The sequence below is a fragment of the Catharus ustulatus genome, chromosome 24 (genome assembly GCF_009819885.2).
Source record: "Catharus ustulatus isolate bCatUst1 chromosome 24, bCatUst1.pri.v2, whole genome shotgun sequence".
Lineage (NCBI taxonomy): Eukaryota > Metazoa > Chordata > Aves > Passeriformes > Turdidae > Catharus > Catharus ustulatus.
Window position 1 is genome coordinate 6,605,245 of NC_046244.1, and position 17,174 is coordinate 6,622,418.

The following is a 17,174-nucleotide window of genomic DNA, read 5'->3' on the forward strand; positions in this document are numbered from 1 at the left end:
AAAACATGGCCATGAACAGGAGATATCTCCTTTGGAAATAAAGAACACTGCCCTGCCTGGTTTGAACAGATGACCCATTAACAGGTGATATCTCCCATGGTGATCAGGATCACTGCCCCACCTGGTCTCAACAGATGGTGATAGAACAGATATTTTTGATGACATCCTGTATTACAACCCAAGACATGGGTCCCTGCTGCTGCAGGTCCCTGTCCCCCAAATCCCCCAGCTCCATGGGCTCTAGTGAGCAGGGAACAGAATTTATTCATCCTCAAAGAAATGTGGCACAACAAGCACTGAAATCGTTGGTGCTTTGGGAGAAAAATGACATTTCAAAGGAGTGGAAGCAGTGACCAGGAGGATAAATTGGGGGGTTTAATGAAGTAATTAAAACACCTTTAACTTAGGTGTTTAACTTCAAAACACCTTTAACACTTCAGCAAAGCCTGACCTCTGCTTTCTGCCCTGTTGCAGGTGAATGATGTCAATTTTGAGAACATGAGCAATGACGATGCCGTTCGGGTTTTACGGGAAATCGTCTCCAAACCAGGGTGAGCACATCACAAAATCTTTTCCTGTTTATCCTCCACGTGCAGGAGCTGGGGAAACCTCAGAGAAATCAACATTTTGAAATCCATCAGCATGACTGATCTCAACTGTGAGCCTGTCAGTGTAAATGATGAATTGGTGAGGTTGGTTCTGGCCAAAAGCAACACACAAATGAGGAGTTGCCTGGTTTCAGCAGCGCTGTTTGTTTATGTGATGAGCATTTTAATATCTCAAGAGCTGATCATCCAACAGATTTCACCACCAGTGCTCATCATCTGTGCAAAACCAGGAACATCCTGATGTGCTTCATACTGAAAATATTACAAAGCTTCTCAAAACCATTCTCAGAATGTACCTGACAGCTGCTGGATAGGAAAAAAATTGTTTCAAATAGTTCTTGTAGCATTTCCAGCTCTGTTTAAAAAAAAAAAAAAAGTTAAAAGTCATCCTTACCTGTTTTCTTTCTTCCTAGACCTATCAGCCTAACAGTAGCCAAATGCTGGGACCCTACTCCCAGGAGTTATTTCACCATCCCCAGGGGTGAGTACACATTTGGGCTCTTTGCTGGGTTCCTGGGAAGCCCCCAAAGTCTGGAATATTTTCACCTCTTCTGGCATCTAACAGATTCTACCCTTTCAGTTCTTTTGTTTAGTTTTTTGTGTTGGGAGCCTGAGGTTCAAGATACTTTTTCTGAGATTCCACAGCCCATTGAATTCCTGAGAGGTTTTTCTCTTGGTTTCTCTTTGGATCAAGCTCCTAATCTTTTGGGAGGTGATCTTAACCTTTCAATTCTGAAAATGTTTGGAAATAATTACGCCAAGTGTTAAAAATCCTAATTTTCTCACAGTGAACTTTTAGAGACAACTTAAACTGAATGTTTTGAAGATGTGAGGGAAGCAGCAGTGATACACATAAAAAAAACCTTGAAAATCATCTTGTTTTCAGTAGCAGTAAAAGATCTGTGCAGATGTGACAAACACAGCTGCCTCCTGCTGGTGAGGGCTGTGCTGGTGCTGCTGGAACCAGTTTGTTCCCAGTCCACGGAAGATGAGAGTGGCATTGAAGATGAAGTGGAATAAATGCAATAAACTGGTGCAGACTGTGGAAGCAACCTTGAAACCCTTAGGAGAACCAGAGAAACAGAACAAGAGAAAAACCCTCAGATATTTCAAAATTTTGGTGTTTGCTGCAAGCCTGACCTCATTTTCTGTGCCTTTTGTCTGGTGCAGACTACAGGACCTCACTCCATTGAAACCCTTCTTAGAACCAGTATAACCAAAAGAAAAATCCCTCAGACCATTCAAAATCTTGTTTTTTGCAAGTCTGACCCTGTTCTGCTGTCCCTTTGTGGTGGTGCAGACTATGAGACCTCACTCCCTTGAAATCCTTATTAAAACCACTATAACCAGAAGAAAACCACTCAGATCGTTCAAAATCTTGATGTTTCCTGCAAGTCTGACCCTGTTTTTTGTCCTTTTGTGGTGGTACAACCTGTGGGATCTCCCTCATGTGAAACCCTCAGAAAACCAAAGAAACAACAAGAAAAATATGAGAAAACCCCTCAGACCTTTGAAAATCTTGATATTTTCTGCAAGCCTGACCCTGTTTTCTGTCCCTTTGTGGTGGTACAGTCTGTGGGGTCTCCCTCACGTGAAACCCTCAGAAAACACAAGAAAACCCCTCAAACCTTTCGAAATCTTGATATTTTCTGCAAGCCTGACCCTGTTTTCAGTCCCTTTGTGGTGGTGTAGTCTATGGGGTCTCCCTCATGTGAAACCCTCAGAAAACACGATAAAACCCCTCAGACCTTTGAAAATCTTGCTATTTTCTACAAGCCTGACCCCTTTTCCTGTGCCTTTTGCCCTCAGCTGAGCCGGTGCGGCCGATCGACCCCGCGGCGTGGATCTCTCATACCACGGCCATGACGGGAGCGTACCCCCGTTACGGTATGAGCCCCTCCATGAGCATCACCACATCTACCAGCTCCTCACTAACAAGCTCAATTCCCGAGTCGGAAAGTAAGTCACCCCCTGGCCAGCCCCCAGGGCAGGGGGCTGCTTGGGGGCCACCAGGGCCTAACATCATGGACACCAGGGCCTGTCCTCATGGCCACCAGGGCCCGACATCAGGGCCACCAAGGCCTAACATCATTGACACCAGGGCATGGCCTCAGGGCCACCAAGGCCTAACATCATGGCCACCAAGGCCTGGCTTCATGGCCACCAAGGCCTGTCCTCATGGCCACCAGGGCCTGTCCTCATGGCCACCAGGGCCCGGCCTCAGGGCCACCAAGGCCTTTACATCATGGCCAGCAGGGCCCATTCTCATGGCCAGCAGGGCCTGTCCTTGTGACCACCAAGGCCTGGCCTCATGGCCACCAGGGCACGGCCTCATGACCACCAAGGCCTGTCCTCATGGCCACCAAGGCCTGGCTTCATGGCCACCAAGGCCTGGCATCGTGACCACCAGGGCTTGGCCTTGTGACCACCAGGGCCTGGCCTCGTGACCACCAGGGCCTGGCCTCGTGATGACCGGGGCACGGCCTCAGGGCCACCAAGGCCGAACATCATGGCCACCAGGGCGCAGCCTTGTGACCACCAGGCCCGGCCTCAGGGCCATCAGGGCCTGGCCTCAGGGCCACCAAGGCCTTTCATCATGGCTACCAATGTGCGGTCTCAAGGCCACTAAGGCCTGGCCTCATGACCACAAAGGCCAGGCCTCATGGCCACCAGGCCCAGCCTCAGGGCTACCAAGACCTGGCTTTGTGGCCACCAAGGCCTGCCCTCATGGCCACCAGGCCCAGCCTCATGGCCATCAAGGCCTGCCCTCATGGCCACCAAGGCCTGCCATCATGGCCACCAAGGTCTGTCTTTCTGGCCACCAGACCTGGCCTCAGGCACGGTGACGGTGGCAGTGCCGGCCAGGCCTTGAGTTGGTTTCTGACACTTGGGGAAAGCTTTTGGCAAAGGTTTTGGTCAGGGTTGTGTGTCAGGATTTTACAGACAGGTTTGTCCCCTCAGGTGGATGGGAGAGCTGTGTCTTGCATTTGATTGGTTTGCAATAAATTTCAGTTATAACGTTAATGGTTTATTTGGGGAATCCTTGCCTGTTGTTCACATGGCCTTTTATACTTTTTTATCCTATTTTTATGTTTTTAAATACTTTTTTTATACTTTTTTATCCTTTTAAAAATACTTTTTAAAATACTTTTTTGCCCCTTTTATGCTTTTTTTATCCTTTTATATGCTTTTTAATATTTTTAGAATTTATTGAGCTAGCTAAAAGTAAGTTGAACATCCCACATGAAATTGTGGGTAGGCTTCAGCCTCCCTCCTGGTTTGTCAGTCTGTGGCAGTGTAAAAGAGCCATATCCATGAAACCAGGAGGTTGTCATCATTCAGAGAGGTTTCTTTAATTCAAAATTCTTCAATTCAAAAGCCTCTCAGAGCCCTCTAATCACAGAATATTCTGTGAAGAGACCCACAATGATCAGTGAGTCCAAATCTCAACTGAATGGCCCAGAAATGGCTCAAACCCACGGCCTTGGTGTTATTAACACTGTGTTCCTTATCTTGGAAAGTTAAAAATTTCCTTTTATTTATCTCAGAATGACACTTTGAGGCTTTTAAAGTACCTCAGATTTTATAAACTGGAATTCCACCTCACCTTGGAGGGAAAGGCCAGGTTTTTTTGGTTTTTTTTTTTTTGTAGCTGTTTTTAGACATCAGGCAGCACCCCTGAGGGGAAATAATCTGCAGCAGGAAGCAAATGAAGCCCTTTGCTTTATCCTGAGGTGTGTTTTGAGCCTTACAGCCACTGCTGGAACCCAATCTCTGCAGATTGCTGTCAGACAAGTCTGCACTCAGCATTCCTCTTGTTTGCTGTGCCTTGGTTCTAGTGCTGGGGCTGGGCAACAGGCACCCTCTCAGTCCTACTTGGAAAATAATTTAATTTATTTGGGAGCAGAACCACGTTTCTGGAGGCAGAAACTTCTCATTTCTGTACCAGTGACTTAAAATATTTCCATTTTCGGAATGCAAGAGAAGAAAGGCTACCCCTGATTTTTATTGTGACCTCTTCCTTCAGCTCAGCCCTGTTACCTGCCCTGCCCTGGGTGAATTTTCCACAGCTGACTGAGTTCAGACCCAAATGGGAGCATTTCAGGTGCATCTCAGAATTTGCCATATTTGTACAGCAACCAGAACTTAGAAAATATCCATTTTCTCTTCATTTGCACATCACAGGTCTCCAGGAAAATACAATTTATTGCTCCCCATGTACTTGAATATTAGTTTGCTGGTGTATTTTTTTTTCCCCAGACATGTTGCTTTTTGCCACTAACCAAACTAACTTAAAGCAAAAGCAAAGTTTTAGTGTTTTATCTGAGGTTTGTGAGTATTGAAGCTGCATGCAGAGCTGGTCTGGGATGTTTTCATGCATATTGGCAGTGCATGTATGCAAAGAAGCATTTCCAGTTTTCATTGTTTCATGCTTGCTGTACCTTTTTTTTTAAATCCAAAATTTTGGGTGGCTTGAAGAGGACAAAAGTGGTTCCTTTGTGCTTTTGATGTGGGGAGGTGGGAGGGGAGGAGGGTTTTGGAATTCCTGCTGGAGAAGGGTTACAAAGAGAGATAAAAATGAATTTTCCAGGGCTGGAAGATGGGACAGGAAGGAGGATTTGACAAGTTCAACCTCAACCCTGTTCTGATTTTATTGTAAAAATTGATCAGGGAAGTGTGAAACCTCTGGGGATCCAGTTCTGCCCTTAATGGTGTGAATTGGGAATGGCTGTGGAGGCATTTGGGAGCTTTTTTTATAAAAAAGTGTTCCACAAGAAAGATGGAGGGCAAAGAAATCCTGGGAGGAGTGGATTGTGCTGCAGGATTTTTATATGGAAATCACTGATTTCTTCTGATGAAGGAAGATTTCTTTTATATAAGAATGTCCAGATCTTTAAATAAAAAACTGGACATGGATTGAGCCATGGTCATTCTCTTTCTCCATGGAGATGGAGACAATGAACTCCAAACCAAAAGGATAAACCCCAAAAACTTGTTCCACAGAGTTCTCCATGCAGGGAACTGATCCCAGGGTGGAAAGGGCTGGGAGACTGAAATGGGAAATGAGGGATCACAAAAAATCCTGGGAGACTGAAATGGGAAATGATGGATCACAAAAATCCTGGGGTATTGAAATGGGAAATGATGGATCACAAAAAATCCTGGGAGATTGAAATGGGAAATGATGGATCACAAAAATCCTGGGAGATTGAAATGGGAAATGATGGATCACAAAAATCCTGGGAGATTGAAATGGGAAATGATGGATCACAAAAACCCTGGGAAATTGAAATGGGAAATGATGGATCACAAAAATCCTGGGAGATTGAAATGGGAAATGATGGATCACAAAAATCCTGGGAGATTTAAATGGGAAATGATGGATCACAAAAAATCTTGGGAGATTGAAATGGGAAATGATGGATCACAAAAATCCTGGGAAACTGAAATGGGAAATGATGGCTCACAAAAAATCCTGGGAGATTGAAATGGGAAATGATGGATCACAAAAAATCTTGGGAAATGGAAATGGGAAATGATGGATCACAAAAAATCCTGGGAGATTGAAATGGGAAATGTAGGATCACAAAAATCCTGGGGGATTGAAATGGGAAATGATGGATCACAAAAAATCCTGGGAAACTGAAATGGGAAATGATGGATACAAAAAAATCCTGGGAAATGGAAATGGGAAATGATGGATCACAAAAAATCCTGGGAAATGGGAAATGATGTATCACAAAAATCCTGGGAGATTGAAATGGGAAATGATGGATCACAAAAATCCTGGGAGATTGAAATGGGAAATGATGGATCACAGAAATCCTGGGAGATTGAAATGGGAAATGATGGATCACAAAAATCCTGGGAGATTGAAATGAGAAATGATGGATCACAAAAAATTCTGGGGTATTGAAATGGGAAATGATGGATCACAAAAAATCCTGGGAAACTGAAATGGGAAATGATGGATCACAAAAATCCTTGGATTTCCTTTCCTGCCAATCTTGATGCAGAGTGGATTCTGTAGCTGCTCTGGGAAGCCAGGACATGAGGACTCAGCATTTCTGCCACTAAACTGGGAGTCCTGAGCCCAAAATCTGAAGAATTGCTACAAATGCTGTCCTTCACTCCATGGATGAGGGTGTGAGGGTGCATTTGGGAACCTTTGTGTCTTTTTTCTTTTTTTTTTTTTTTTTTTTCATCTGTTGCTAAAACTGTATTTTTGTTTCATCCAACCTGGGAGCTGAGAAGTTCCTTCAGGCTCAGTTCATCTCAAAGCAGCCTGTGGCCTCTCTTCCTTTTAGAGCTGGAAGAATCTCCTTTAACTGTGAAGAGTGACATGGCTACTATTGTCAAGGTCATGCAGCTGCCAGACTCAGGCCTTGAAATTCGGGACAGGATGTGGTTAAAAATCACCATCTCCAATGCAGTGATAGGTAAGCAGATCCCAGGAAAAAAAAATCAGTGATTTAATGGAAAACAGGTTGAAGAAAGTACCTTTTAATGAGATTTTATTTCATGTCTGTGAACTCTGCTATTCCATTTATGGACAGCTCTAAGTGTGACAGGATTAATTCTTGTTTTACTTGGGCATCCAAAATTGCTGCACATTGCTCATGCCCACACAGAGCTGGTTCTTAATTCTTTGAATTTATATCTCAGGTTTTCAGGTCTGCCCAAGTTCAGCAGAACAACTGGAACTCAACCACACAGCCTTAACAAAGGCTCTTAATTAGATTTAAATCCATCACAGCCAATCTCTGTGACTGAGCTGTGCTAATTTTACCCAGTCCAGGCTGTAGCTGCTTTTTGCTGAGGAAGGGGTTGGAACACAGGAATTTTGGCAACCTAACATGTGCTGTTGTGACTCCCAGAGAGGAGTCACCTTCTTTGTGAAACCCAGAGAAAAATCCATTTTCACTCCTGCAGCTCCAGAGGTTGCACAGTGTGTGTAAATAAGATTTTTGTGTGTGTGTTTAGTGTCAGTGGCCATGTAGGTGTCCAGGTGGCACAACTGGCACAGATAATCTTGTTCTGGGTGTTCAGATGGCACAACTGGCACAGGTAATCCTGTTCTGGGTGTTCAACTGGCACAGTTTGGCACAGATAATCCTGTTCTGGGTGTTCAGGTGGCACAACTGGCACAGATAATCCCATTGTAGGTGTTCAGATGCCACAATTTGGCTCAGATAATCCCATTTTAGGTGTTCAGCTGTCACAATTGGCACAGATAATCCTGTTCTAGGTGATCAGATGGCACAGTGTAGCTCAGATAATCCCGTTGTAGGTGTTCAAGTGGCTCAGTTTGGCACAGATAATCCTGTTCTAGGTGTTCATCTGGCACAGATAATCCCATTTTAGGTGTTCAGGTGGCACAGTTTGGGTCAGATAATCCTGTTCTGGGTGTTAAACTGGCACAGTTAGGCACAGATAATCCTGTTCTAGGTGTTCAGATGACACAATTTGGCTCAGATAATCCCACTTTAAGTGTTCAGATAGCACAGTTTGGCACAGATAATCCTGTTCTGGTTGTTCAGCTGGCACAGTTTAGCTCAGATGACCCCATGTCTCCCCTTGCTGTCCCCATCCCAGGAGCAGACGTGGTGGACTGGCTCTACACCCACGTGGAAGGCTTCAAGGACCGCCGGGAGGCGCGGAAGTACGCCAGCAGCATGCTGAAACACGGCTACCTCAGGCACACTGTGAACAAAATCACCTTCTCAGAGCAGTGCTATTACGTCTTCGGAGACCTCTGTGGCAGTGAGTCCCCAGCAGAGCTGTCCCTGTGTCATTTCTGTGCCTGGAGGGTGCTCAGGGTGGAGAATTCCATGAGGAGGAGTTTCCATGAGGGTGAAATGTGGATTTCCTTTTTGGTCCCTGGTGGTGTTTACCAGGAGCAGAGAGTGCTGACATTTAGCAGTCTCTCACAAAGCTCACATTTAGCCAGCAGAGAAAGACTTGATGAGTTCCACAAGAATCTTTATTTCATGCAGGATGATCAAGCAGGATTCTCCCAGAACAAAGGGCAGACAGAAATATTTATAGGTTCAGGGGGGATTCAAACTACAACCAATAAAAGTTTATCCAAAGAACAGCATCCAATCTAAGTGAGAAGATGACCAATTACACAAACTGATTTCTAACCAATTATCTTCCAAAGTGTTAGGAGAGTGACCAAATTCTCAACCTTGCTCTCTAGGATCCCTTATCTATTCTAGCAAGTTCCATGGCCAGGGGAAGATGGCTTTGGAGGAGTTGGATCATCCACAATTCCTCTCTCTGTATTTACTAAAAAGACACTTTTTGCAACTTTCTTGAAGCATTGAGCAAAGCATGCAAACATAACTAACACAACAACAGCTACAATCAAAATGAATCCACAGTGATCATTTCACCTGCTGGGTAAGAAATTTTCATTTTTTTTTTATTTTTTATTTTTCCTTTACCAGATCTGGCTGCACTGAACCTGAACAACGGTTCCAGCGGCGCCTCGGACCAGGACACCTTGGCTCCACTGCCACATCCTGCTGCTCCCTGGCCCTTGGGGCAGGGATATCCCTACCAATATCCTCTGCCCCCTCCTTGTTTCCCACCAGCCTACCAAGATCCAGGCTTTAGCTATGGCAGTGGCAGTGCAGGCAGCCAGCAAAGTGAAGGTAAGCTGGGATTTGGTTTGAATTTCACAGCTCTCATTATCCCCCCCCCCATCTGCTTGAGTTCCTCTGTGCTGTCTGTGCTTGTGGTGTTGGTTTGCTCCCTGCATGGATTGTGTGCAACAGCACTGAAATCCAAGGTGTTTGTGTGTCTGGAGGAGTGGGTTTGGCTTTCAGCTCTCTGTGGAAGGTTAAACCAGTCAGGAATTGCCAGCACTGGGGTTGGTGTTGCTGGAAATGAGGCAGGTTCTGTGCTGATGGGATTAGAACCAAGCACAAAAGGAAAATCACTTTTTTTTTGCAAGTGGAAGGTGAAACACTGGGCTGAAACACTGATCCCAGGGAGGAGAGTCTCTGCTGGCATGTGACAGGGACAGCAAGAGAATTCTGCATGGATGAAAGACCTGCCCTCCTCCTTTTCAGCCCTGTGATTCATTTTTAAACCTTAGTAAATAAAAATTTTTGGATGTACAGATACTATTTCTAATTCAGAGTGAGTTTTGCTTTTGGAAATTCTGCCAGTAAAGAAGGGGTGAGGATTCCTTGTGTTTTATCCAATAACCTGGATGTCACTTATCCCTGTTCACCACAGCCAGCCAGATTTTACAAAATTGCACAAAAAACTTTCATAACAGGAGCTTGCTCACAACATCTGAGCCCAGCTGCTTCTCCACCTTATCCCAAAATAAGAAATATTAATGAGGAATCTCCCAGAGGTTTTAGAACTGGAAACTGATTGCCCTGGACAGGATGTGGGGGTGGAATTTTGGCAGCTGCTTCTGTGAGCAGCAGGAATTCTCTCCCTAAAGGTGCCAGGCTGTTCAGCTCTACAAGTTTCCACCTTTGAACTGGTGGAAAACAACTGTGCTGTTTCTTTTGTAACTGTTCTTCCCTTGTTTTGTCCTGAGCAAGCCTTAGACTGAAGGATTCCTAGAGGAATGGCTGACTCTAGGGGATTGGTAAGCTTCAAATGCCTCCATGATCAATTCACAGCATGATCATTTTTAGATCCTTGTGACCCAAATGTTTAGCTGTATTTTTTTTATTATTATTTTTAATTTTATTTTGATTTTGAATTGTCTCAGTGCATATCAACCTGTGGGACTGTGCTGCAGCAGCTCAGAGGGGAGGGAATCAGGTGGCAAAACCCCATCCCCAGAAAATAAATAATGCAAATTGATAATTTGTCACCCCTCTGGGTTGGATTTCTGTGCCCACACTGCCCATTAATTGATGTCCAGGTGGCTCAGGCAGGTTTGGGGAGTGCTGGAACACAAGGCTGCACTGGGCATTCTCAGAATTGTGTTGAAATTGGAGTTTTGTCTCATTTCTGTCATTTATCTGCAGTGTTAAATCATAACAATCAGCAAATACCACTTCAGAGCCCAGGCTTAGAATATTAACTTAAAATCCAGTGGTTTTGTGGCACTCTGCAGGGAATGCAGCCTTCCCCCCAAAATCCAGTCTGGTTTCTCACCTCTCAATCAGCTGCAGCAGCAGAAAGTGATGAAGATTTGTAGCTCAAGAAGGAACAGCCCAAAATAATTTTGTTTTTCCCCATTTCTGTGGCTCATTTAGACTCAAAAGCTGATCCCTTGTTCTGCTGGCTGGGGATCCTTTTTGGGAAATCCATCTTGCACTAAGGAACATGAATTTAATGGGATATTCCTTGGGTTGATCAGTTGGATTTTTAAAAAAATAATTAGCTTGGAACTATCTCTTAATCTGTCTCTCAAGGGAACAGAGCAAAACCTTCAGCTTCCATAAAAAATCAGTTTTTGAAGTGCAGTGCAGCTTGTTTGTAGGAACAACTCAGCTGATACTCAGTGGCAATCCTTTGGATTTCCAAGGTGATTCAGTGACCTGTCTTGGGAATAATATTCTGGGTATTACTGATTTGTGCTGGAGCAGTTCAGGGAATTCTGAGGAATTTTAAAAAGATCTCCCCACTGAAGCCAGTAGAAGTTCAGGGATTTAAGGGTGACAGAGAATGCAAAGGAGTTTCTTTGGGAAAAGATAGGAAATACCAAAGCAGAAATAATTAGAATTGAACCTCTTTTGCTTGAGTCAAACCCCAAATTCCTGCTTTTTCCTCCCATTCCTGCTCCTCCTTTCTGCTGCCAGGCTGGATTTGATACAGGAGAGCTGGGTTTGATCCAGGAGCTGAAATTATCTGCTGCAAGCTCTGAGCTGTGTCTGTGTCAACCAGAGCACCAGCTTGAGTCAAACCCCAAATTCCTGCTTTTGCCACCCATTCCAGCTTGAGTCAAACCCCAAATTTCTGCTTTTTCCTGCTATTCCTGCTCCTCCTTTCTGCTGCCAGGCTGGATTTGATCCAGGAGAGCTGGGTTTGATCCAGGAGAGCTGGGTTTGATCCAGAAGCTGAATTTTATCTCTGCAATCTCTGAGCTATGTCTGTGTCCCCATGCATGGCACAACCCTCATTGCTGATCCACCACCAGCACTCCCAGCACACCTGAGCTCACCCTGCTCTTCTTTTCTGCTTTCAGGGAGCAAAAGCAGCGGCTCCAACCGCAGCACCAGCGAGACCAGCAGGAGAGGAGCGGGCAGGGACAAGGAGCGCAAATCTGGCGGCAGCGGCAGCGAGTCGGAGCCGGGAGCGCGTCGAGAGCGGCCGCTCAGCCAGCTCAGCCACAGCGACAGGAGCCACCAGAGCCACCAGAGCCACCAGAGCCAGCACTCCTACGGGCCTCCAGGGCTGCCCCCTTTGTACAGCCTGCCCAAACTGGGCTCCAAAGTGCTGGGCAGCTCTGGCCCACCCGGGGCACCGCCGGTGCGCGAGCTGAGCGCCGTGCCGCCCGAGCTCACCGCCAGCCGCCAGTCCTTCCAGAAGGCCATGGGCAACCCTTGTGAGTTCTTCGTGGACATCATGTGAGAGGAAGTGCCTTCAAAAGACTCAGCACAGGTTGTTTATTTGGGGGGGTTGAGGGGTTTTTTTGGTTTTTTGGGGGGGTTTGTGGAAGAGGCTTGGCTGTTTTGCATGTCGCACCTTCCTGTTCGCAAGTGTGTCGCAGAGGAAAAAAGAAAAATGGACAAAACTGAACAAAAAAACAACAAAAAAAGGAAAAAAAAATACAAAAAAAAATATCTCACCACCCCCCTGCCTACAAAATGAACAACAGAATCTCCTGGGATTGTTAAATATCAGCAAATCAACGGCATCTTTTTGTTATTTTTTTTTTCCCCTCCCCATCTCGTTCTGGATTGTGAATGGCTGGTGTATATTCACATCTTAATGAGCTTTGGTCATTGTGGCACCTACTTCAGTGGAATTAGTGTCTCTCTTTGGGCTGATTGGAGGACTGCTATTTCACATGACTTCTAAATTCCTGACAATGCATAGGAGCACTTTGATTTTTTTTCCCTGCTTTTTTTTTCTCTTGCAAGGACAAAACGACTGCTGGCTGGTATCTGGGATACTGCCCTGCCATGCTGGGATGCATCCATAGCTCTGAGCTGACCTGGCACCCACAAGTGCTTGGAAAGGAGTAGGATCCAACCAATTCCTAGAGGAAAACAAAGTTGTGGCTACTTTCTGCAGACTAGGAAGTATAAATCAATCTTTCTTGGGTTCTTTGAGGGGTTTTTTTTAAGATATTCTGTCAAGGCGGTGCTGGAGTCTTGCTACTGTGTGTGTTGATTGTGCAGAACTTGTCAAGGCATTTCCTTCAGTTATTTCCTTATTTCCCAAGAGGGATTTTCCAGCTGCACTCAGTTCCTGGGCATTTCAGTCACATCCCTGCTGCCAGGTGTGGCTGTTCCCTCTGGGTGTGCACCTGATGCAGGTTGGAAGAGTTATTCCCACAGAAACAGGGAAATCTCTGCAGTTCTCTCAGCTTTTCCCTTTTGAAGGGGCTGTTGCTCCCATTCCAGCAGAGACACTGGGAAATCCTGGCTCCCACTGGGAGGTGGCTCTTCATTGTGATCCCTCCTTCCTGCCTGAGCAGAATCTTTTGAAACAGAGACCTGGAGATGTCTGATCCCCCAGGGCACAGAGGTGTGAGAGTGTCTGAGAACAGATCAGCAGTGGTACAAAAAGAAATCCTGACCTCTGACACTGAGTGAGATCCATCTGGGGCTCCTCAAAAATAAATCCTTACCCTGGCACTGAATAAAACCCACCCTGAAGCTCCTCAAAAATAAATCCTTACCCTGACACTGAGTAGAATCCACCTTGGAGCTCCTCATAAATAAATCTTTACGCTGACACTGAGTGAGATCCATCTGGAGCTCCTCAAAATAAATCCTTACCCTGACATTGAGTGAGACCCTCCCTGAAGCTCCACAAAAAGAAATCTTTACCCTGACACTGAGTGAGACCTACTCTGGGGCTCCTCAAAATAAATCCTTACTCTGACAGTGAGTGAGATCCATCTGAGGCTCCTCAAAAAGAAATCCTTACCCTGACATTGAGTGAGACCCTCCCTGGAGCTCCTCAAAAAGAAATCCTTACCCTGACACCCAGTGAGATCCATCTGGAGCACCTCAAAAAGAAATCCTTACCTCCCTGAAGCTCCTCAAAAAATAAATCCTTACCCCTGACACTGAATAAAACCCACCCTGGAGCTCCTCAAAAAGAAATCCTTACCCTGACACCCAGTAAAACCCACTCTGGGGCTCCTCAAAAAGAAATCCTTACCCTGACACCCAGTAAAACCCACCCTGCAGCTCCTCAAAAAGAAATCCCTGACACTGAGATTTACCCTGCAGCTCCTCAAAAAGAAATCCTTACCCTGACTTTTCTTCCTGCTGAGGAGCTCTGATGAAACAACTGCTGTTGAATATCCCCAAGATTTAATTTCTGGCTGTTTTCTGCTCTGAGGCTCTGGAAAGTAAATTCAGGAAGCTTCAGTGATATTTAAGAAGGATTTTTAAGGTGTGTCTCATTTAATGGACAGGAGCTGCAGCCACTCAGTGGCACCTGAGCATTCCTCAGGTCAGTCCTTTTGTGAGATCCCTGAGGACTGGTGCTTTAAAATCAATTTAAATCAGCTTTTTCTTCACTGCTCAGGAGCTTCTTTTTGGTCTGTTCTGTGTTTTTTGGGTAAATACCCAAGGTGGATAATTCTCTGTATGTCTCTATACACACACAGCTCATTTCTCACCCTTTCATTCTGATTTTTCACTTCTTTCCTTTTTCCCACCTCTGTGTGCAAACTCCTCCCTTTGTCAGAGACTCCAGATGTTTGTGGTAATGGGAGATTTCAATTTCTCCTTCCACAGGAAGCCAGGAATTTGGGCAGCTCTGTCACTCAGAGGGCTCCTAAATTAATTCTCTTTACAAAAACCTCCCCCAAAAGCTGCCCAAGGCTTCTGAAAGCAGAGCTTTGGCTCCTCCCAGAGAGGCAACCTGACTTTTCCTTCCCTCCTCCTTCCAGATGCAAGCCTGACTTGGTGAATTATTCTGAAATATTGGCACTTAAAGCAGTGAAGCAAAAAAACAAAAAAAAAATATCAGGGTAAAATAGTGGTGGAATTCTGCTCTGTCTCCAGGAGACACTGCTGAGGAGTCTGTGACTTCACTGACAATCACTAATGGTTCTACTTTGAAATTAATTAAGATTTTTCTGGTCTCTTTAAATGATGATTTCTCTGGCCCTGTTTGTTTTAAGGCTCAGAGAGCTGGAGGCTAAAATCTCATTTTTATATTTAAAAAAAAAAGGAAAGTATTAAAGCTGAGGGCTGAGCTTTCACCCAGGTTTAATTCCCTGATGTTTTTCCAAGAGTTGCAGTTTACACCTGCTGGGGGTTTGGTTTTGTCTCGTGGTTTTGCTGTTGGCAGAAACTGTTCTGTGTCTTGCTGGTCTTTGCTGCTATGTTGAAAAATGTGTTCTAAACGTTTGTGCTCGTGGCTCACCAGGCTGGGAGTCCCCAGCAGATGTTTGCTGAGGAAATCAGGCTGGAGGAGCTTCCCCCGCTGCAGGTAAAGGACAAAAACACCTAAAAAACACCTAAAAACACCTCTGGGTGCTGTTCCTGCTGTTTGCAGACAGAGTAGGAGGGAGCAGTGCCCCTCTTGAACAGTGCAATATTGAACAGCAGCACAGGAATCCTGCATTTCCCAGCCTGGCCTGGATTTTTACAGATCTCCATTTCCTCAAGGGCAAAAAGGCTGGAGATTTCCCAAATAAAAATCCTGCATTTCCCAGCCTGGCCTGAACCTTTACCAGATCTGCATTTCCTCAAGGGAGGAAAGGATGGAGATTTCCCAAACAAAAATCCTGCATTTCCTCACCCTGGCCTGGATTTTTACCAGATCTGCATTTCCTTGAGGGAACAAACACAGAAATCCTGCATTTCCTCACCTTGGCCTGAATCTTTACCAGATCTGCATTTCCTCAAGGGCAAAAAGGCTGGAGATTTCCCAAACAAAAATCCTGCATTTCCCCACCCTGGCCTGGATTTTTACCAGATCTGCATTTCCTTGAGGGAACAAACACAGAAATCCTGCATTTCCCACCCTGGCCTGAATTTTTAGCAGATTTCCATTTCCTCAAGGGAAAAAAGGCTGGAGATTTCCCAAACAAAAATCCTGCATTTCCCCACCCTGGCCTGGATTTTTACCAGATCTCCATTTCCTCAAAGGGAAAAAGGCTGGAGATTTCCCAAACAAAAATCCTGCATTTCCCAGCCTGGCCTGAATTTTTACCAGATCTCAGGAACAAAGGCTGGAGATTTCCCAAACAAAAATCCTGCATTTCCTCACCCTGGCCTGAATTTTTACCAGATTTCCATTTCCTCAAGGGAACAAAACCTGGAGATTTCCCAGATGCCATCCTTGCCTTCCATCCTTTGTGTCCTTGCAGCCCTGGCAGCTCCCTGTGCAGCTCTGGGCACAGCAGGAACATTTGCCAACCATGCCAGGTGGAAAAAAATTTGGAGGCTGGAATGCTGCAGAGCCATCATTTCTTTCCCTGAAATTTAATTTGATTTGTACCCTGTGGCTCCAGGGAGAGGTTTGCTGTGCAGGGAGCACCCTCAGAACAGGAGCCTGGAATAATTTGATATTTTTATTCATTTCTGCAGCTCAGTGCTCACACATGCAGCAGCAGGGATGCCTGCAGGATCCTGGAATAATTTGATGTTTTTATTCATTCCTGCAGCTCAGTGCTCACAGCTGCAGCAGCAGGGATGCCTGCAGGAGCCTGGCAAAGGGAAAGGAAATTTTGGGATATCTCCCACCCACCAGATGCAGGATCTGCAGGGGAGGTGTCTCCACCCAGGTTTTGAACTCTGAGGAGTAAATTCTTTAGCAAATAGTCTTAAAAGCATGCTGGTGTTTTTACCTCCTGTTAATGAACCTGCTTTTCCAAGGAAAGTCCCTGGACCCTTTATCCAAAGGTTTTATTGGATGGCAAGCAATGATGCACAGACTTGGACTTTTGCTATGATTTTTGTTCCCTCCTGAGACTTGACAGCTCATGGGTAGATGTAATTTTTTTTTTTGTTTGTTTTGTTTTGTTTTGTTTTTGCATTTAACTGGATTGTAATAAGATTGACTTAAAATTATTAATTCTAATCAGTGATTAGAAAGACATGTAAAGAATTTTATGTACAGTAGAGGAACAAAGTTACATGATTTTAAATAATGAAAACCCAGACTATCACCTATCCTAGAATTGGTTCTACTCAAAGAGTGACCTCTTATTAGCATGGACTGCACTGTTCCTGTTAAATGTCTATTGCATAATTGAATTCTTTTTTGTAGATATTGTATTAAAACCCAAGTGTCTGTATAGTTAATATATAGCTGCTTATGTGTAAATGCTATTTTAAACACTAAAAAGCTTTTAATTTTATGTGATAACCACAGTGTATGTGTTCAGTTCTTTGCAGTATTTCATTATTTTTTATTTCATAAATATTCCCCATTTTTGGACACCTTGGT

At 44.9% G+C, this 17,174-nt stretch overlaps 1 protein-coding gene across 3 annotated transcripts in view; it reads left to right on the top strand.

The window, feature by feature from the left end:
- Positions 1-17,093, top strand: part of DVL1 (dishevelled segment polarity protein 1) — a 64,893-nt gene extending 47,800 nt beyond the window's left edge. Inside the window, exons 9-16 of one of the 3 annotated variants that reach the window (XM_033079465.1) lie at positions 475-551; positions 1,022-1,089; positions 2,418-2,567; positions 6,917-7,048; positions 8,205-8,372; positions 9,062-9,268; positions 10,178-10,224; positions 11,776-11,863. In XM_033079465.1, the coding sequence (XP_032935356.1) occupies positions 475-551; positions 1,022-1,089; positions 2,418-2,567; positions 6,917-7,048; positions 8,205-8,372; positions 9,062-9,268; positions 10,178-10,188 (813 nt within the window). In that variant the 3' untranslated portion in view covers positions 10,189-10,224; positions 11,776-11,863. Of the gene's footprint in view, positions 1-474; positions 552-1,021; positions 1,090-2,417; positions 2,568-6,916; positions 7,049-8,204; positions 8,373-9,061; positions 9,269-10,177; positions 10,225-11,775 lie in introns of all 3 variants that reach the window. The other 2 variants (XM_033079462.1, XM_033079464.1) reach the window with 2 other exon arrangements.
- The last annotated feature ends 81 nt before the right edge of the window (positions 17,094-17,174 follow it).